Here is a 21,584-nt window from a genome sequence, read left to right on the forward strand (position 1 = left end):
AAATAAATTCTGCCCAGAGAAAGCCTGGGTGAGGAAAATAACTTAGTCAGAGTTCCTTCTGGGTTCTGAGTTCCTCTGACCCATTATCTTTTAATTATGCCTCAGTTTTGTGCTTTCACAGGGCAGTGATTTTAATAATTTTAATGAGCTTTATTACAAGTGAGTGAAATATGTAATTTCTCAATTTCAGTACACCCTGTGAGATATTGGGCTCTCTGATTCAGGGGAGCTAAAACTTCTCAGCACCTGACAGAATTAAATCCCAGCTTCTATGAAACACTGCTGTGAAGAGTAGCTGAGTCCCACAAACCCTTTAAAGTTAAGTCTGTTTCATGTCACATGTGGAATTGGGCAAGCAAAGCTTACCAGTGTTTCAACAGCTGGAACTAACCCCACGTGTGAACAGCTGGTTTGAAAACAGAGTAGCCCACACAATGAGTGCAAGAAAGAGTACACCGAGCTTCTATATTGACTTTCAAGGTGGTTAAAATAGGAAACTGAATTCAGAAATGACATAAGGTTTAACTAGCCTGTGGTTTCTCTCTGAAACAGTTTGGTAGAAATCCTAGGTATCATCTGCAAACTAAACTTGCAGTAACAGTTGTTTTATAGGACCTTCTCAGCAAAGACTAACATTCAAGTGACAGGAGAGACAGTAGTTTTGATTTATGTCTGCAATTATCACGTCTTCCTTATTTGTGTAGCTGGGGCAACAGAGAAGCTTCACAACATGGTGGGAAGGGTCTACAGAAGAAGAGCCAAAGACACATACGTTTTCTTTTCTTCTTCCAGACGTTCACTTTTCTACTAAGTACATAAAGAAGGGTGTGCATCAGCTGAAAAGATTCAACAAGCATTAAGCTTTTTCCCTGAGATTAGTTTTATATTAATGCTCCAATGACTCCGTCAGAATTGCTTCTGCTGGATGAGACAGGAAAACAGGAATCTTTCTCCTCCCATTAGACATGCTGGGACTATACACAAAGGAGTAACTCTAATGTTCTAATGATATTAATACTATAAGAATTCAGAAGTTACATGGGAAATATATAATACAAAAATTTAGAAACATTGGCATAGTCTGGTGAAAAGGAAAAGCATTTTACTTAATATGCAATTTGACAGCACTAAAATAAAAATGTATTGTGACATAATCTCCCACAAAACAGCTGTAATAGCAGAAGACTAAAAACTATTTGTATGCTTGCAGATTTACAGAATCTCAGAGTTTCTTTTCCGGGTGTACTCACTGACCACTAAAACATGCTTTGTTATATCTTAGTACTATAATAGAAATTGTGAATTATGTGTTCTTAAACAGCAGTTCTTAAACCCTTGAACATAGAATGAAGTTTATGCTCAAGAGAACATACACTGGAATGGAGGCCAACAAATAAACATCTGAACCTGGCAAGCCAGTTTAGCTTCATATACTCTCATGTCAGTATGAATATGTACTACCAAGCTGACTTGTGGCAGTAACTCTGCACTCTTGCTCTGAATACGTAAGTTTACCGTTTATAACTGCATTGAAATACAGGTTTATTCTAAGTTGAAGATGCTCTGCTGGGATTTTTTTGCTTCTGGGAACAGCAGAGAGAGGGTGGAGTTGCAAACCTTATATGTGTACCACATAGAGAAGTGCATGTTTGAGAGCTAGTCGAGTCCTGACTGGTGGGCTTTCCATCTGCAGTGCTAGTATTTGTAGGTTGCTGTATTTTAAAGTGCCTACACTGCTCTCAGAATGATCTGCTGAAAGACAACACTGTGGTATACACGGTCCTAGTCATGCCTAAATTATCCACAACAAATTAACAAGAACCTGGTGCTGATTGTGTTCACACCATCCTGAAGCAACCACTTACTGGGCTTAAGGGTTTACTTTTAAAATACATATTACTGTCTGAGATGACAGGCTTAGACCCATTTTAATTAATGGTGAGACATATTCCAATGTTTTAATGTCTCCAGCTCAGCATTTAAGGTCTGCTTCACAAGAACATTTTAAAACATGTTGAGAATTAGTAAAGATCCTCCTTCATGCAAATTCTGATTAGTAGGAGGGGATGATTAAAAGGTGGCAGAAAACCACATTTTTACTTTCTGTGTTCTAGGCTTGTCTGACCTCTACTTTTCATAAAATCACAGAATCATTTAGGTTGGAAAAGCCTCTTAAGTTAAATGAATCCAAAAGCTAACCTAACCGTTCCAAGTCTATCACTAAGCCATGCCACTAAGTGCCATGCCCTCCAACCCCCTGATGTTTGAGGAGCCCTGTATTTGCGTTACCCAGTGTGATTTACTTACAGCACAGTTTGTGATTTATCTACACACAGTGTGCTGTGCCTGGTGAGATTGGACAAAGCATAGCAAGGTGCTGAGCAATCGCTGCACCTGTCACTGTGGGAGCCCCACAGTGTCATCACCTCAGCTTTGGGCATTCATGGCTTCTCAGGAATTCCCTGCTGCCTGACCACATAAGCATTTGCTAATACCACAGTGGCAGAGATGCTTTGTGACTGACCAGCCAGCCCTGCTTGCCCTACAACTACATACCAAAGCCCCATTTAATTAAACCTTAACCCACCTATTTTGAAGAGGTAAGTGGACTGGCATGGGAGATCTCACAGGGCTGCTAAGCAGGTACAGTGCTCTAACAAGGAACTAGATATGAACTGGGTCCCCAGGCAGCCTGACAAACAGACCTCAGCAACCTCTCACAGTCTGCTTAGAATTAATATCTTTCTTGGTCACAAGGGCTTGACTGAATGGCTCAAGAAACACAGCACGCTCTGTGTCTCTCCACACTCCTAGAATAATATCTGCAATAATGCATTTTAATATTCTATGTGGGCAGAAACGCTTTTAGACAAGGTATTACAGTTATCAGGTTTTATTCTAGAATGTTCTGGTGCTGTTGGGCTTTTTAAATTTTTTTAAATGAATTCTAATTTTGTAATTTAATGGTTGTGATTTTGCCACTTTATTTTTACCAAATAATTGTTAGTTTTTGTACTGGAACACATGGTGCAGTTCATAATGGGAGGTTGATATCTGTAACAAACCAAACTCTCCAAAATAGCTGTGGCAAGCAGCCTTCTGATTGTCCCCAGCACTTCCAACTGCCCCTTCACCTTATTCCTTAGGTGCCCACTGTGGCACAGAACCAGTTACTGCCCTTGTCCCATTGAGCTGGCACTTTTCAGTCAACAGGCCTCCCTGGATACCTGTCTGGAAATAAAGTTTTCAGATATTTCTCTTAAAAACAACTGCTTTGATGACACTACCTTACAAGTCCCTCGCAAGTACCAGCTGGGCCTGTTGGAGTGGGTCCAGAGGAAGGCCACAAAAATGACCAGAGGAATGGAGCACCTCCACTGTGAAGACAGGCTGAGACAGGCAGGGTTGTTCAGCCTAGAGAAGAAAAGGCTCCAGGGAAACCTTATTGTGGCTTTTTGACACTTAAAGGGGACTTATAAGAATGATGGGGACAACCTTTTTGGTAGGACCTGTTGCAACAGGACAAGGGGTACAATTTTTATACTCAACAGGGATAGATTCAGACTAGATATGAGGAAGAAATTTCTTACAAGGGTGATGAAACACTGACACAGTTGGTACCACTAGAGATGTAAGGATGCTCCATCCCTGAAAACATTCAAGGTCAGGTTGGACAGGGCTCTGAGCAACCTGATCTGGTTGAAACTGTCCCTTCTCATTGCAGGGGGTTGGACTAGATACCTTTAAAAGTCCCTTCCAACCTAAACTATTCTATGATTCTAAGTAGTCTGTCACTCATGAATACTCAGTGGATTTGTTTGCAAGAAAAGGAAGACTAATTTTCTATCATTACAGGTTGGTTCAAACCTTTGAGTAATAAAAGCTGAGTGAGCAGGAAAAAGGATCAATAAAATCCTGACTCATTTTACTCTCTAATTTCTGAGCACCATACACTTTCTCCTGTCAGGTGCCTAACACTTATTTCTGCCCTGGGAACTGAAGCCTGTTGATCTCATCCTATGTAGCACTGGTCTGGAAAGTGCCCATATGCTCAGTATGGCCAGCATCACAGAGAAGAAAATCTTGTGGATGCTCAACAGGAAATAGTTCAGATTTCTGAGTGTAAGGCTTGGCTCAGAAATAATTAACCTTTGCTTTGTCTTTGAGTATTTAGGTTTTGCTTTCCTCTTTTAATATCTGCCTCTATGATTTTAAAGAGATGCCTGTTAAAGGCATTGCTATTTGCAACCACGGTATTTTGCAATTATATTATTATGTTCCTCCTCTTTATCATTTTAAATTCTGCATGAAAAAGGCTTTTAAACTGAAGTTTCTTGCATTGCATTCAGAAAGAATCAAGGTGGGCTTGCCCTTGAGTTGCAATTCAGACTCCATCAGGTACTATCCTTGACAGCAAATGTCAGGATGGGCTGCAGATGGAGAAAGGGACAGAGAGAGAAAGGCATCCAAGCAGGCCCAAGGCCACTCACAGGATTCAAGACTAATGCTTACAGTGCACACAGTCTTAGAAAGAGAATAGCTGGACAGGCACCACTGTAATATGTTCCCACTGAGTTAATTTAAATACTGTTTACTATGTGATAGACTAGCTCCATTTTTTACATAGTCTTCATAGCAGTCCAAGAGTGTTTGAATTAACTGTGGAAAGCATACTGTGAAAGGTGTACTCGACTGGAAAGGGGTTGAATCAGGACAATTTAGAGGGCTTTGTCTTATCTCAGTGCTCAGGTGCAACCTCTGAACGTGCATGAAACCATCTGTGACACTGACAGTCAGAAAAGACACATCATTCAAGATAAAGAACTCCTGAAAGCCCTGTGAAAAGCTAATTGGTATCAATTCCAGTTTTTTATCTAGCCCGAGCATGAACAAGCTGCCCCTCCACCCCTCCCCAGACTAACTAGGAAAATATCTTTTTTTCTGTCTGCCATTCCTGAAACATTTAAGGTATCTCAGAAGACTAATGTTATCAGAGTGTTAGATATGCAGATACCTTCGATGTGCATGCACTGCTTGTGAAAATTATGAGAAAATACAGAAAGTAATAAAAACAGCATTTATACACCTGGCAGCCCATGGGAAGGGACATTGGGAGTGCCCGTGGACATCTGGGGAGGATATTGTGGAAGACAAAGCTTTCTTTCAGCTACAATGGAGGGAAAAGATTAGGTGGGTGTGATTGTTTTCTCTATGTGACAGGAGGGGTTAGGGAAATTGTTTATTTCTTTGCATCAGTACTGGAAATGTCTTTGCTTATGCATGTGTCTGTGGCACTGGAAGAGGCAAAGGCATGGATTTATTTTGTTGTTTTTTTTTTTTTTTTTTTTTTTTTGCTTAGACATAGGGAAAGCAGAGATTAATTTCTCTGTCTTTTCTGTGGAAGGTGATGAAGGGAGGTCTGTCTATACATCTACCAGCTGTTTCAAAAGAAAAACCTGAGAGGTCTGTATGGACTTCAAAAAGGGCTGAGCATAGGTAGGACAGTTCACTTCAACGCTGTTCCAAGCGGGGCAAATGCTTAGTCTTCTATTTTTGGCAGTAATGACGTTCGAGCTGACAAACCAGGAATTCAAAGCATTGTACTCCACAAAGCACGTCGTGCAGTTCGGAAAACAAGGCCAATAACGCCCCACGCACTCTCATTCTAGGCTGAGACACTTACACCTCCAGGGCAATCCCAAAAGCTTCTTTTTCCCCTTTATTGTAAAGTCTTCACTTTATGCGTTTCAAGTTATTTATCCCTCGTCCCACGGGGCCACCTTTGTCCTCCCGGTCTGACAGAGCGGTCCCTGCCGCGCCTGACGAGCTGGCCATGCCCCGGCTCCTCTGCCCCCACACACGCCGATTCCGCCGCGGCACCGGCCCTCCCGCTCGCGCACCGCCACGCCGGGGCTGCCCGGGGCCGGAGCCGCTCCCCGCGGCCGCGCCCGCGCCGCCGTGCCCCGCCGGGCCCATCATGGCCGTGCGGCCGCGCTGCCCAACGGCCGGGCGCGCCCCGGGCCCGCTCCGCGCGGCGGGGCCGTTGTGCGGGCCGGGCGGGCGGGCGGCGCGGCCGTTGTGCGGATGGGAGGGCGGGCGGGCGGACGTGCGGCGCCCGGGGGGAGCCGCGGGCCGCGCCGCCTCCGCGGCGGCGGAGCGGTAGGGAACAGGAGGGAGCGGCGGGGAGGGACGGAAGGAGGGCACGCGGCCGACGGGGCGGGGACTGCCGATCCTGTGCGCTGTTTGTCCCCGCTCCACCGCGCGAGGAGGAGGGTCCTGTCCGGCCGCCTGCTGCTGCCCCCTCCTCCGTGCGAGGGGACCGGGGCGACCGGGGCGGGGGCGGGGGAGGTGATGAGCTTGGGCCGGGGGCTGCGGCGGCGGCTCGGCTGCTGCTGCCGCGGCTGCGGCGGGAGGCGACGGCGGGCCGTTGGAGGGTCTGTCCGGCCGGCCCGGGGCCAGGGGGATGCAGCGCAGGACGTGTCTGGGTCTGGGTGTAGCTGATCGGAGAAGAGAGGCAGACGCCGCCCGGAGAGGCCGAGGAGCAGCGGAGGAGAGCCACCCTGACATGCCTTTTCCTCTCCCTCCTCTCCAGCGGCCATGTTAACCAGAAAACCCTCGGCTAGCGCCGCCGCTGGTGCTGCCTATCCAGCCGGTAAGGAGAGCGAGCGAGGGCCGCCGCGACCGCCACCGCTGGGCCGGGCTGCGGAGGCCCGGCGGAGGGGGACGGGGGCGGGGGGGCTCGGGGGCCCCGCGGCCGCCGCCGCAGAGGTGCCGTGTGTGTGGAACAATGATCCGCCCTCCCCCCGCGGCAGCCGAGCCCGGGGGGCCGTCGGGGGCTGCGCGCTGGGCTCCGGCGAGCCGCTGTGTTGCGGGATGGCGAGTTCGCCTCGGGGGAGCGGGGCGGGGTGAGCGGGGGCCCGAGAGAAATCACGCAGGGAAACGACCCAAGGAGACCTGGTGATCGCGGCGGGTGCCGGAGCCGGCTGCGTTTGACAAGGGGCAGCGGTGCTCGCCGCCGCTTCCCGCGGCAGACTTGTGAACTCCTGGCGGGTCCCCGGCGGCGCCGGGATTTCTTCGGGCCAGACGGCTCGGGGGGAGGCGGGAGGCGCGGGCAGCCGTCCAGCCCCGAGGCGTGCGCGGAGCAGAGCCGGCTCGTTCTCCCGGTTAGGCGCCTGCCGGTGGCGGGTTAATCTCAGATGAAGGGCTTAGCCGGGCGAGCACGGCCCGCCCGCGCTATTAGCCGGATCGGTGCGTGTGTGCGCCGCGGCGGTGATTAGCTTTTAATGGCTTCTGCCTCAAGCAAGACGGGCGGCGGTGCCGGCCGAGCGCTGGGGCCGCCGCCCCGACGGGCTCGCTGCCCGAGGGTCCGCAGCTGCCCGCCGCGCTCACCCCTCTGCTCTCCGCAGGCAGGTCAGGGGACAGCAGCCGCCCGCTGCCGTCTTCCCCGGGCACCGGAGCCGGGGTCTCCCGGGCAGGAGCTGGGACCGGCCCGCCATCGCCCCTCGCATTGCCGCCGCTCAGGGCCAGCAACGCTTCCCACACGGTGAGCCCGGGCAGGGGAGGGTGCGGACGGGGAGCGGGGAAGGGGCGTCTGGCCCGCCAGGTGTGCCCAGCGGCGGGACCGAGCGCGCATGGCCCCCGGGGCGCAGCGTGGTGCTGGAGCAGCGCGCGGTGGATTTCTGCAGGCTCCGATGAAATGTGCGTGCTTGCTGTGAGGCTGGGACCCCGTAACTGCACACATTGCTTTCTTCCTCCCCAGCTCCCCCCCTTCTTCCCCTTCAGGCTGGTTTTGTGTCTCATTTTCAGAGACAAATTCGATCTTTCACACTCGCATAGAGGAGATGTTCTGGTGAAAACATATTTTGAGATGAGGTTAGTCCGTGTGATTAAAATGTCGTATGAACTGTGGTGAAAAATAAAGGCTCCTCTCCCCTTCAGATGTCTGATCAGCTCAGGCCGATCGCAGTCTTCCCTAGAGATAGCTATCGCTGTGCTCAGGGACAATGATTGGATGAATCTGCCTTTATTGCTGCAGTAGTTTACCTATAAAGAAATAAGGGCTGATGGCACAAAAAGGGTGCTATTTTCCGGTTCTGTGATATCTCACGTTATCTCCCACTCCTAGTTAATCTACTAGGAATGAAACTTCCCAAGTATGCCACTATATATGGGTAAGAGGAGGTATCTCTGTCCTGAAGGCATGACAGAGTAGAGAGAGGGGTCTATATACTGTCATGTTAACACTAAATATCTGAAATTTTTATTGCATACATTTCCTTTTACATTCTGAAAGATTTCATACTGACCCTGAAAGACATTGATGGCATACTTTTCATAGAATTAATGAGTTCTTCTTGGATGCTCACATGCTATCCATGTAAACATATGGCAGAGCTTTAAATGGTAATGTGATTATGGGCTAGTGGAAGGTGAAACTGTGCATTTAGATTTTAGTGTTTCAGTGACTTTCCAGGGGTAAAACATCTTATTCAAATCCATTTATAGCAAGAATTGTCTTAAGTTAAATAAAAAAATCAGTAAATATATATATATATATATATATATATAGTGAGAGAGAGTATTCTCAAAAGGAGTGAGGAGTATTCTGCAAATTCAAGGTGGAGCTGCATGCTTGAGATCAACTCCATTGTATATTTAAGTAGCTAGAGTACATGTCTGAATTGTTTGTTAGTATATAAGGCCAATTTTTTTCACATTTGTATACCAGTTAAGTGCTGCTTGATTTTAGAGTTGGGGCAACAGCTTAAGGGTTTGTTTAAATAAAATCATAGAAGAAGAAACATAGTAAAAACAGCCTGGGCACCAATTATGCAAGTGCATGTACAGTAGGGCTCGCATGTAACAGAGCCTAGACTTAATTTAGGATTTGTGAAACCATGGTGGTCCAGCTGTTTTTCTGTGACTACTTACTAATTTTGGAAGTACAGAATTTTGGTATTCTTATACAAAGATTTTGTATATTTATATTATATATAGTGTCTGTGTGTGTGTGTATATATATATATATGTATGTAAGGATGCAGTCTTTATAAAAGCATTCAAGGGGTGTTCAGATGTTACATTTCTATGTTCCAAGTATCTTTACAAGTAGGTGATTGTGTATGTGTGCCTGTGTTTATATGTAGCATATATATGTGTACTTCTGGAAGCACCCAGGAGTGATCAAGCATTATATGGCAATGGATCATGTCCCTTTAGATTCTGACTGTTTCAAAGTCTGTCTTTCCTTTGTGATAAAGAGCCTACTCTACAGTGGTTTTTTAGCCTTGGGTGCTGTTACAGAAATGCCTCATACTGCCTTTGTAGGTGGTTGTTTTGTGGTTTGCTAACATACCTTTTTGTGGTAAGGATCAGATTTGACACCAGAATGCTGGATTTTAACCTGAAAAAAGGGGGGCAGTATCTGTTCTGTAAACTTAGGCCTACTGACCTCAGCTGACACTGACAGATTGAAACCATTGGTTTTGCGTCCCACCACTTCCTCCAATCAGACCTGTTTAAAATGGGTCCTTTCGGTTTTGTTAAATTATTTTCCTTCTTGAGTCCATTTGCTTGTGCTGTTTTCATCTCTGTTGTATCTATGTGGCTTCTGTAATAGCTAAAACCAGAGTATTTCTGTTTGTGTTTCAGACTTTCAGAACGTATGGTGTGCTTGAGTGGGTGAACTGCTGGTGTTTATATATAAGCGTGCATAGTATGTATGCTAATTGTGAGAGAAACTGAGGTAGAAGTTACGTTTTGTTTAGGCTGAAGGGTTTTTTTTAATGCAGACAGGGAAGAAGTCAACTACCTGTCATATTTCTTACTTGTGTGATCCAGCCTCTGCTGAAACAGTGGTCTCCTACTGTCAAGTGAAATTTCATTGTTTGGTAGATTATAAACAGCATGGGTAGAAGGGGAGAAGATGATGTTTTACACAAGCTTCGTAAAATGGGACAGAGGTTTTGGTGGCAGTCTTTGCAAGCACAGCAGCCTTTGTTACTAAGCAGGCAGGGTTGTGTGTTCTACTAGGGAAAGGTTTTGTGTATTTTTTTTTAAGTGTGCCTTCATCCTAGGCTTATTTGTGTATGCTTCCATCCCTGGCTGTCTTCTTTGCCTTGTGGTGGAAAACATGAACCTGTTTCCAGCCCCTTGTCCTCTTCATTTTCCTTTCCAAAGTCAGTGCTTTCTCTTTGGAAGCCTTAAGTTCTTGCTGTGATGATTGGAACCTTTTTCCATTCACATTCTCCTATTTTGTTAGTAACATCCAGTTGACATACTGCAGTAGAGATTATCTTGCTTGCCTGCTGCTCTGCTTGTATAAATCCCAACCTGTCTGTGAGTCCCTCTTCCAGACTCATCTCTGTTCTTTCTTGCTTGGCACGTATTCCTGCATTCTGCACTGTTTCTGTTTCTCTTGCAGTACACCAGTATTAATGTTTTTATTCTCCTGTCTAGTACTGTAAAACAACCCATTTACAATGCAGGATTCAGTGCCCTCCCTCCTTCAAGCCCTTTCTAAGATTTCTGTACAGCAAGCCTATTTTCTTTTGCCACCAGCGTTGAATGTTTTACCCATAGACTTTTGCATCAGTCATTGTATTAGTCTTGATTTTTTTAATTTAATTTTTTAAATTGACTTACATTATAATGGAACAGAGATTCCTGGACTCTGTTAATGCAAAGACCTGGTAAGTCACATGCTGCTAATTTTTGCTGTTGTCATCTGCTTTAAAGCAGGTAAAACCAAAGCAAATACCTTCTTATTGTGATGTTTTAATCTAATAAATTGCCACAGAAATACTGTCACATTTGAGTGGTAATAACTATGCAGTCATGATCTTCATTTTACTACATCTCATTTTCTTTGGATGCTTCTTCCTCTATTTAAAATTTGTATCTGGGGGGAATATGAGACTGTCTTAACTTTCAAGGGCTGTGGGGGTCAGCTGTGAAATTTCGGTTCCAGCAGCTGGTGACTGTGGTGCTGTAGGAACTGCGGTACTTTTAGGCACATCTGTCATATTTGTATAGTTAACCTAATCCAAGGAGTTCATTTTAGTGTACATGGCTGTCCTTTTGAGTTTCATCGTGTGTAATAAATGCAGGATGTCCCTGAAGTATTCAAACTCACTGCACCCCTAACAGAATTTAAAAAATTAAGAATCAGTATGACTCTTGAGGCATAGTTCAGTCTGTGAAAATATTTCCTATATGAAGTTGTTTAACTTTTCAAAAAATAGGCTTATATGGACCAGATACAGCAACAGCAAAAATCCGAGTGGTGTATTCCTTCTACCACTCTTGTTGAGCCCCAAGCTCAACAAAGGCTTAGTTTTTTTGGTCCATAAAACCTATACTCATGATAAAACCATTAGGGATAATCCAGTATAATTAGCAAGTATTTTTAGTTCTGAACAGAGGAATGTTTTTTAATTAGTTTATCGAGGAAAAAAAAGGGCCTTTTGTACCTTTGCTCAGGCTTTTGTTTTGTAGTCAACAAAATAGGCAGTGAAGCATGCTGCACCTGATACCATATGTCTCTTGTGTGTTTGACACAGTAGGCCTGAAACTGGCCTGCCCAGAAATGCTGTGAAAAAAGGGGTATATAGTGTAACAATTATTCTTTAATTAAGTTACTACTTTAGAACACTGTTTCTCCCTTTGTCCTCATCTGTGCAAAGTAATAGCAGATAATGACATCTTATTCCTGTGCAGTGTTTCAGCAGGCCATCATGATTGCTGTTATTAAGATTAATTTTACAAACCTTTTTAGATTTTGATTGACAGCAAAATCTTTTTTCTGTGATTTTGCTCAAAATAAAATTATAAGATATAGCTGAATCATGTGTCTGTCTTGGATAGTTTTATAGGGTGCTAATAATGACAGAAGTGACTGTTCCAGAGATGAAATATGATACAATTACATAACATTTTGATGCATTTGGAGGATGAAGTTGAGAAGAGGTACATGCTCCTGTGGGGTTCAGTCCTATTACTCTTGTAAAAGGTCTTAAAACAGATCAATGCATTGGGTGAGTGTACTGCAGAGGAATTGTAAATGGGTCTGCCACCTTGTTAGCAGGCTGGATTCATTTTTATGCTACTTCCCTGTTGTTACAGGTCTGTTGCCTTAGTAAGTTACTGTTCTACTTCTGTTCCTAAATCCATTTGTGAAGGCAAAAGAAACCCAAATAATACCACCCTCAAATTAAAGTTTTGTTGCTTTTTTATTTATTTATCGATCATAGTTTAGGGTGTAGTTTTGTTTTGCTTGGTGTACCTACTTCAAAGATTAGGTGAGTGTTTTTAGCATAGTCACCAACTTCCATAAAATGAACGTAACAAAGTAAAAGATCTTAATGGTGATTTTGAAGTTACGAGATACTACTAAGAAAGAAAAGAAACACTGCATTGTAATATTTGCTGTTATGTAATTGGTGGTGTCAGAAGATTCAGGAAGATGGGTTCAAGCTCACCAGTTATTTCAATATATTTTATAGACTTACAACAGTAGCTTTTTGATTATATGTGTTACAAAAATATGTAAATCTTAGAAGGTGTGGATGGGTTTGAGCACAAACAACACTATATATATAATCAGTAAGCTTTATAAGCGCATGCAGGTGGTCAGTTGTGTAGGTTGTTGGTTCTGGAATTTACGGGTCCATCTGCAGAAGCAAAATGGAGGTGTTGCAAACCTCTCAGGTGTGCGGTTTCGGTTGATAGGCTGATGGAGCTTTTGCGTACTAAGAAGAGTTTGGTATGGGACTGAGAAGGCTGTAGTCTTTTGTAGCTTGCCAAGCCCATTAGTTGTGGTTCAGGAACTTACCGTGTTGCTCGAGAGGCTTGTGAGCAGTGCAAGCCTGAGCCTGACAGCAATCTCAGACACCCAAGTAGCCAGAAGTAGATAGGCAGAGCAAAGGACTGGTGCAAATCTAGCCCTCATCCGGGTTGGAAATAGATGAGGAAAGTTCATTTTTGTTATGTACTTTGTGGTTGTGTTGTGTCTGATAGCTCTAAAACTCTTTTTGTTGGGCTTTTCTGAAAGAAGAGTGAGCTCTCTTCTCCTGTGCAGCTTTTGGAATAGAGCCTGTGATAATGTGGTAATTTTCTACAAAGAAAACCAGCGCTACTGTCTGCATCTGCATTTCCATTCCCAAGCAGCTGACAGAAACTGGCAAAACCAGTTACTTAGGATTTGGATTGAAGTTGGAATAATGCTAGTGATTTCATTCTGCTGCTTGAAAAACCATGAATCTGCCTGAAGGTGCAGGAAGCTACACGGTTTACACTTCAGAATGTGTTCACAAACACACTTTTTAGAAAAAAGAACTTTTTAGTCCCTGTTGAGACAGAATAAATATATGGGTTTTTTTCCAAGCCCTGAAGAACTTCTCAATACATACAATGAAGCAAGCAGTGCTTAGGAAGGGTGGAAAATAGTTAACTGTGAAAACAGGTGACTTGAGGGGAAAAAAATTCAAGATTTGAGCTGTGGTAATGAGTATTTGGGTTAAAAAGTTCTTAAAAATTACTTTTGCAGTGTTATTCTTTCTTCATTGTCTACTTTCATATTGCCTACTCCCAGTTTGTCTAGATATGTTCTGCTTTTGTTCAGTTAGTGTTGGAGAATAAATTTTTGTACCTAGAGTTTCCTAGCTTGAGTCTTTGGAATTGTATGTTTACTCTGCTGCTTCAATATGCTTTTCTTGCGCAGCTCTCCAGTGCTGAACCTGTGACACATCTTACTAACTAGATCTGGTTCTTCTGAAATAGGTGATTTAGCAGCTCTTGGGGTAATTTTTTTTTTCCTGTGCAGTAACTGCTGTTTATATACAGGATCAGGGCAACCTTCAGGAAACTGCTACTGCAGTGTGCCTCAAACTTGACCTGAAGAAATTGCCTGTAGGCAAAACAGAAGTCCTCTTAATGATTTAATTTCTGGTGCTTTTGAGACGTCAGACTAGGAAGGGAGCTTTTGTTGATTTCCTGTATATCTTCATTGTGCTTAAATGTTACAAACATCTTTGCTCTGAGTTGTGATTGTGTGGTAGTGCTTTCTATGAGATTGATCAAATTTGACAGTGTGAGCCTAAATTTCTCTTCAAACAAACATACACAGTCAAACTGCAATGATGGATGAACATCAGTCAAAATGGAATCAGAAGAGCAGTCCCTGAGAGCAGAGGCAGTCCCTGAGAGCCCTTCTTACATTATATGAGTTTCAGAGCTGCAAATTTCAATATACTGTCCAAAGGTGAAGCTGGTGTCCAGCTGGCAAGTCTTTGGGAACAAGTTAGTGAATTTACAAAAGTATGCTTCTGCTGTATCAGACTGATGCCTTAACAGAAGCACAAAGTATGCTCAAGTCTGCCTTGCATGTCTGGGTTTTCTCATTAGGAAGCACTTTGCTGTTGCAGCACAGATTTCATTGCCTCATATCACAGCACACAACTGTCATTTTCTGATTTCATTTCAGCAACCTTAAGTGAACAAGGGATGTGTTATCCTTAGCTGCCTAGAAGAAATACAGTTCAGATGAAAAGTGTTCTCAGCTCTGGCTTGATCATCTGTCTGACAGTATCAGTGAACTTTTCGTTAGTAATTTGACATAAATATTAAGACTGGTGAATCAGCTGGAGAGACAGCAGGGGAATTCTTCCCACATTTGTGTAAGACCAGGCAGAAGACAAACTAATTATCCTCTGCTTGAGAGCAAATAAGGAATTTTAAGGACAGCTATTTAAGTGGCAGATATGCCTGTAAATTTCTTATTTCTTCTTAAAAATAACAGGTTTGGAGCAATACCTGTTTTCACACCCCAGTACTTTGCTGTTTGTTTGCTTGAAAATGCTGAAGGCTACTGTTTATTCCCATGTACACACTGTCGAGAACAAATCTAATTTCCAAAATCTAGTAATGCTTTTTTTCCATTCCTATAAAATAAAGTTACTGTATGTTCCTCAAGGCAAAGATTTGCTTTTTACTCAAGTCTGCATAAGGCCCCAAATCTCATTTTGGTTAAAAGTTATCATTAGGCTGGTTTGGGAAAGTGCTAAAGCATATGCTTATTCTTCATTGATTGGAATGTTTTGCCGACTTGTGACTGTCTCAATTGCAAGCAGTAAGTTGCATTCCTGAACTTCAGAAATGTGTGGGTTCTTTTCCTCTTTGTGCGTGTCACAACACATTCCTTATTGCTTAAAAATGTATCTGTAACCTTTGATACACAACAAGCCATTTAAGTTCTTACAGGCATTGTATGTTATCTTCAGCATCTGTAAAACTGTTACTGTTATGAAGTCAAGCATGCATCTTGATGTTACAGGTCAGCTGCCTTAAAGATTGCTTGGAAATATCGTTAGCTTCTCATGGTAGCGCACTTGTGATTGCCTTGTTGCAGACATTTTGGAGAGACATGAAAATAGCATTTGAGAAACAAGAATCGGCGTCCAGCAGTATTACAGTATACATGCTGTATTTTTTAGATTCTCTGTAAACAATTGACATATAAGAAGACACTTCATGTTGAGGTGATTTAGGCAGAATGTAGGGTTGCAGAGTGAATGTTGAAGCATGGAGTTCATGTCTTTCTTGTTAACTGGGTATGTATTTATTTTCAATTTTAGGTTGGAGGCGGTAAGCACACAATGAGTGAGCACCTACATGTTAGTAGCCATGGACAAATCCAGGTTCAGCAGCTCTTTGAAGATAATAGTAACAAGAGAACGGTTCTGACAACGCAGCCAAATGGACTTACAACGCTAGGCAAATCTGGATTGCCAGTGGTTCAGGACAGACAGACAGAGAGTGCCCACAGGCGACAAGGGAGCTCCAGCTCTTTAAAATCTTCAGATGGAACAGGGAAGGTGAAAACCGCTGTTATCACACCAGAGCAAGCAATGAAGCAATACATGCAAAAGTTAACAGCTTTTGAGCATCATGAGATTTTTAGCTACCCTGAAATATACTTCTTGGGTCCAAATGCAAAGAAGCGGCAAGGCGTTGTTGGCGGTTCAAACAACTGTGGGTATGACGATGAGCAAGGGTCTTACATTCAAGTACCCCATGATCACATTGCATACAGGTATGAAGTCCTGAAAGTTATAGGGAAAGGAAGCTTTGGGCAGGTGGTGAAGGCCTACGATCACAAGATGCATCAGCACGTGGCACTAAAAATGGTGAGAAATGAAAAACGTTTCCACCGCCAAGCTGCGGAAGAAATTAAGATCCTGGAACACCTTCGGAAGCAAGATAAGGATAACAACATGAATGTTATTCACATGTTGGAAAACTTCACATTCCGCAGCCATATCTGCATGACATTTGAGTTGCTGAGCATGAACCTGTATGAATTAATAAAGAAAAACAAGTTTCAGGGCTTTAGCCTGCCTTTGGTTCGGAAGTTTGCCCACTCAATTTTACAGTGCTTGGATGCTTTGCACAAAAACAGAATCATTCACTGTGACCTTAAACCTGAGAACATTCTGTTGAAACAACAGGGTAGAAGTGGTATTAAAGTGATTGATTTTGGCTCAAGCTGTTACGAGCATCAACGTGTCTACACTTACATTCAGTCACGGTTTTATCGTGCACCCGAAGTCATCCTCGGTGCTCGTTATGGCATGCCCATAGATATGTGGAGCTTGGGCTGTATCCTAGCAGAGCTTCTGACCGGTTATCCGCTTTTACCTGGAGAAGATGAAGGAGATCAGCTGGCTTGTATGATTGAACTATTGGGCATGCCTGCTCCAAAACTCTTAGAGTCATCCAAGCGAGCGAAAAACTTTGTGAGCTCTAAGGGTTATCCCCGCTATTGCAGCATCACAACCTTGTCTGATGGCTCTGTAGTACTTAATGGTGGACGCTCTCGGAGGGGAAAACTGCGTGGCCCACCAGAGAGCAGAGAGTGGGGTAACGCATTAAAGGGGTGTGATGATCCCCTCTTCCTTGACTTCTTAAAACAGTGTTTAGAATGGGATCCTGCTGCCCGTTTGACACCCAGCCAGGCTTTGCGGCATCCCTGGTTAAGGAGACGGTTGCCAAAACCTCCAACTGGGGAAAAGGCCACAGCAAAGAGAATTTCAGAGAGTACTGGTGCTATAACTTCAATTTCCAAGTTACCTCCGACTTCAAGCTCAGCTTCAAAACTGAGGACTAATTTGGCACAGATGACAGATGCCAATGGGAATATTCAGCAAAGAACAGTGTTGCCAAAACTCGTTAGCTGAGTTTGAAAAACCCAATGCTGTTAATATGAGAGATACAATGTGGCTGAGCCTTATTTGTATGAAAAATTAGCTCAGTTATGCATTTTTATTTGCTCAATAAATCTATTCATTTGTATCTTTCAGCACTCATTTTAAATGTAATTTTAAATGTTAATTTTGTTTTTATAAAAATATGGGGACAATGCTTTAAGTTTTTATACTTATTTTTTAAAATGTTTGTCTTCTACAGTACAATTAGCCTTACTGTAACTAGTGTGACACAGTAATAAACATCAGTGGCAGGCCACTGGTTACAACATGACTGTCATGCATTGCAGCGTGGTATCAAAGGTATTAACCTTTCTCTTCCATGGTTCATATTAGTTTTAACCTGGGGTAAATTTGAAGGACTACCTTTTGGATTTTAGGGGTTTGGTCTGGATTCTGTGCACACTCACATCTATAACTGACTGGACTCAAGGGAGAATACTCAAAGAATACAGTTAAGCACTTGTAAACTTGTAGTTTAAAGTGGAGCCATAGCATGTTCTATTGCCATTCTTTATGTGGTAGCCCAGAGAAAGTCATGGTATCACTAAAAATACTGTCACCTCCTATGGAATACTTTCTCTATTTAAAAGTTACGGGCTTTGATTGAAATGATAATTTAAACATAATGCAAAAAATAACACCGGGGCTAAAATTACTCACTTTGCATGCCACGTGGTAGAGTGAGAGGAACGGGTGGTCTTGGAAAGCGTGAAAATGGCAATATGTCTGTTTCTCTGAATTTGAAAGTGGCTGATTAGTTGGTAAAGCAAAATTGTTCTGAATTTCATTTCAGATTTGTAACGTTGAGCATTCACACAGGTTCTCCTTTTTTCTTTTTTGGTTCTTTTTCCCCATCTCTTCTCTTCTGTTTTTTTCTAATGTGCAGCTTGATCTCCCAAAATCACATAGGCAGAAGTGCTCATTCTGTCAGTTTTCTACTGTAACTTCCAGACTGTTAAACTACATGGATTTCAAGGTTGCTTTTATTTCCTCTGACAATGTTTGAGTGACTGTGACGTCTGTGGTACATTTACACTTCAGATCAAATCTGCATGTAGGGGCAAACACGATGTTACTACATTGCTTCCTGTAGAGGAGTACTTCACCTTAGACAGCTTAACTGTAGAAGGAAAGATCCTCAGTGGGAAGGTTTTCATTTGGAAGACACCATCGTAGATATTTTCTAATAAGGGAAAATTATCAAAGAAAAGCTAAGCACTTGGGATCTGATTTAATCTTTGGCATTTGTAGATGAAAATGAACTTTGAAAGAACATTTAGAGATATGTGTAGATTTGTTCACATGTGTGTGTGCTAATGCTTGGTTTTTCTTTTTTACTTTTAACTGCATTCATGGAAGAAAGATGGTCTACTAAAGAATAGTATCTAGACCTACGAGAGAGGTATTCACATGTTGTAGCATGTTTTCAACAGGAACAGTTTGAAATCTGAGATCAGTATTTTACTGCATACAATGGCTGTGGTCTACATTGGATGTATAAAACATAAGAAAAGGGAATTTTAAACTAAGTAGAACAATCCTTAAGCGTTTATGGATGTTAGAATAAGACATACTAGAATGGATTGCATTAAACCTCAGTAACTTTACTTACAAACAACATTTATATGCACAGATTTTACTGAGTTACTTGTACAAATTTTGAAAATTACTTAAAGCATGGTCCCCTGAGAGGCCAAGAAAGTTTCCGGTTAAGTTCTCCTTCATATTGGTTAATTTACCACTTACAGCTTAATTTTTCTTTGTTGGTTTGTTTTATTTTTTAATTTAATGTAAGACTGGGGGAGGGACATAAAGAAAAAAGTGACAGAATTCTCAGGAAACATATCGCTGAACTTCTTGCCAAAAAGTCAACACCTTAAAGAAGCTCCAAAATAATTTCTGAGTAGAGGATGTTATTTGTTGATTGATAAATGTAAAAATTAGACTGTCAATCAACCATTTTTCTTTCTTTTTAAAATAAAAAGATAATTTCTTGCCTCTAGTCAAATTAAATTATTTCGTGTTAACTGTTCACAACTTTATACAATATGTGTAAGTGCAATATGTAAACATGTGTGAAATCATGTTAAAAATGAAATATAATACTTCTAAGAAAAGTGGGGTTTAGAATATTAATATCCAGTAAATTATGGTCAGTAAATTCTAAGTCTGGAAAAGAGATATATTAATTTTAATGTAGAATTAACTAACTCTCATGACTGTGGGAATACAATTCTTTGTATTTTTCTACAGTAACAGGGAATCTTTACTTCCTCCACCACCTGCTTGACTTTACCACTCCTTTCTACCTTAACTCTTCCTGCAAAAGTTGGGAAATAGGGATGCTGATGTTAAGGGTGAAAGAAGAATCATCTCCCATGACATTTTTTAAAGCAGACATTGATACATGTTCCTGCCTTTTGTGGCAACTTAAGGTGAAAGCATTTGTGGTGTTCATGGGTCATTAATGGGCTACAACCACTAAATTTTCTTTTTCATGTAACCAGTTCTTAATGCCAATAATGCATTTATGATCCACCTTCTTCATAAATGCTACCGGAAACTTAACGGCCAAACTATAGTGTGAAGAGCTATTTTTTTAACCCAGATACAGTGGAACTTCCTCTATACTAAAGGAGCAGCTACATCAAGGTTTTTAAGTGATGTAACTGCATTTTATTGTAGCTTATTTATACCTGTAAAAAAATGGGGGGGGGAGGGGGGAAGGATGTTGCCTCTTGCTTTGATGTGATTTTATTCTAAGGGCTCTGATAATTAGGCTGATAGAAGTTGGCTTGGAAACAGTGCTTAGTCTCACATGTTACCATTGTCTGGGGACGTCTGAGCTATTTTCAGATTTAGTAACAGCACAGTGTTGTCTTTGGTTGCAGTCTCACTTGGCTCAGTTTCTTGCACCACTGGTGTGTTCATTACCACTTAAATGTTGGAACAAGAGAGTGATGCAAGATGTGTAGATTAAGGATAGAGGATGGATTGTGCCCTTGGTGTTAACAATGTGCCTTTTGTTGTAAATGCATCTTGGCCTCTTTAACCCTTGGAATACTGCTTAGTAGGGATGAAATCTATTTTTAAGTGCTATACCTGTCTTAAAACATCCTGTAGATGATCGAGGCCTTAATAGAAACAATAAGGCAATCACACTGCTAGGGTGGAGAGGACACTCTGTTCTTGTAGTACCGTCTCATTAAGGGGTTAAAGATGGCCCTTCGTCATTGGTTGTACTTTAACATCAAATTGATTTTTTTAAAATAATTTTTTGTTATAGTGACACTAGACAGAAATCAACTGTATTTGTAAAAATTTACCTCAGACTCTTTAGTTTTATAGTGTGATTTAATCCCAGGGCATTTGGTATGAACCAAAGTGCATTCCTTTTATATGTGCCTGGCTCTTATAAAAGTGACCAGGGATTTTTACAATTTGGGTGCAAGGCACTTAAGCCACTTTTAACTTGGTGGGTGGTTTGGAGTTATAAATGACTTCATGGGAATGTTGAAAACACTTAAAAGACATAAGTAGCATCGGGCAATATTAAAATCTTTAAGCGAGGGTGTGCATTATTTAATGCTCTCCATTTGTTAATTTTTTTCCATCAGTAATATTTGTGATAATGCAGAAAGAACTCTTTTTACAGACTGCAAAGATTAGAATATTGCCCAGTGTAATACTATGGTAGCATTTGAATAAAATAACATTTGTGAATTATTGTTTCTAGGGGCTTGTACATCTCTGCTACAAATTGTAATTATTCAGTTCAACTGCTACAATTGCGTCTAAGGAGTAGCTTGGGTTTTTATTGGGCAATGACTTAGACACGTGACTGTAATATGCTGCAACTGTGTGTACTGAAAACATGTGAAAAATGATTGAATGTGGACTGTGTATATATTTATGTATAATTTTCTGTGAGATGCTGCTGTTGCCACTTAACATTAAAGATGTTGTAGTGGGTTTTAATCCTAGTGGCCAGTTTTATGATACTGTATGTATTGTACAGCTGATGACAGGAGTTAAGACTGTTCTAGTGAATATTTGTTACATTTTATTGTTGTGGCCAGAGATCATTTCAGAATAAAATTTTATGTCCTACTTTGATTCTGTCCACTGTACTTTGGGGTTTTTTGTAGTCATAAAGAAAGCCCTTGGAATGCTGACATTTCTTAAATGTGGAAAGGCCTTCTCCTAGCCTGCTCAGTCAGTGGCAGCAGTGCCTTTGTCCCCGAGCTTTCATGCTGGAATCTGTATATAGCAATCACCCATTGCTGGAGGATGACTCTCCTTCTGCTTTATGTATCTTGA

The 21,584-nt window shown here is 42.3% G+C and overlaps 1 protein-coding gene across 1 annotated transcript; it reads left to right on the plus strand.

The window, feature by feature from the left end:
- Positions 1-6,231: 6,231 nt before the first annotated feature.
- On the plus strand, positions 6,232-21,368 carry DYRK2 (dual specificity tyrosine phosphorylation regulated kinase 2). Its single transcript, XM_064701896.1, has 3 exons — positions 6,232-6,652; positions 7,407-7,543; positions 15,633-21,368. Exons 1-3 carry the CDS (start codon positions 6,598-6,600, stop codon positions 17,232-17,234), a joined length of 1,794 nt encoding a protein of 597 aa, XP_064557966.1. The 5' UTR covers positions 6,232-6,597; the 3' UTR covers positions 17,235-21,368.
- Positions 21,369-21,584: the final 216 nt, after the last annotated feature.

Source organism: Zonotrichia leucophrys, chromosome 1A (assembly GCF_028769735.1).
Source record: "Zonotrichia leucophrys gambelii isolate GWCS_2022_RI chromosome 1A, RI_Zleu_2.0, whole genome shotgun sequence".
Classification (NCBI taxonomy): Eukaryota; Metazoa; Chordata; class Aves; order Passeriformes; family Passerellidae; genus Zonotrichia; species Zonotrichia leucophrys.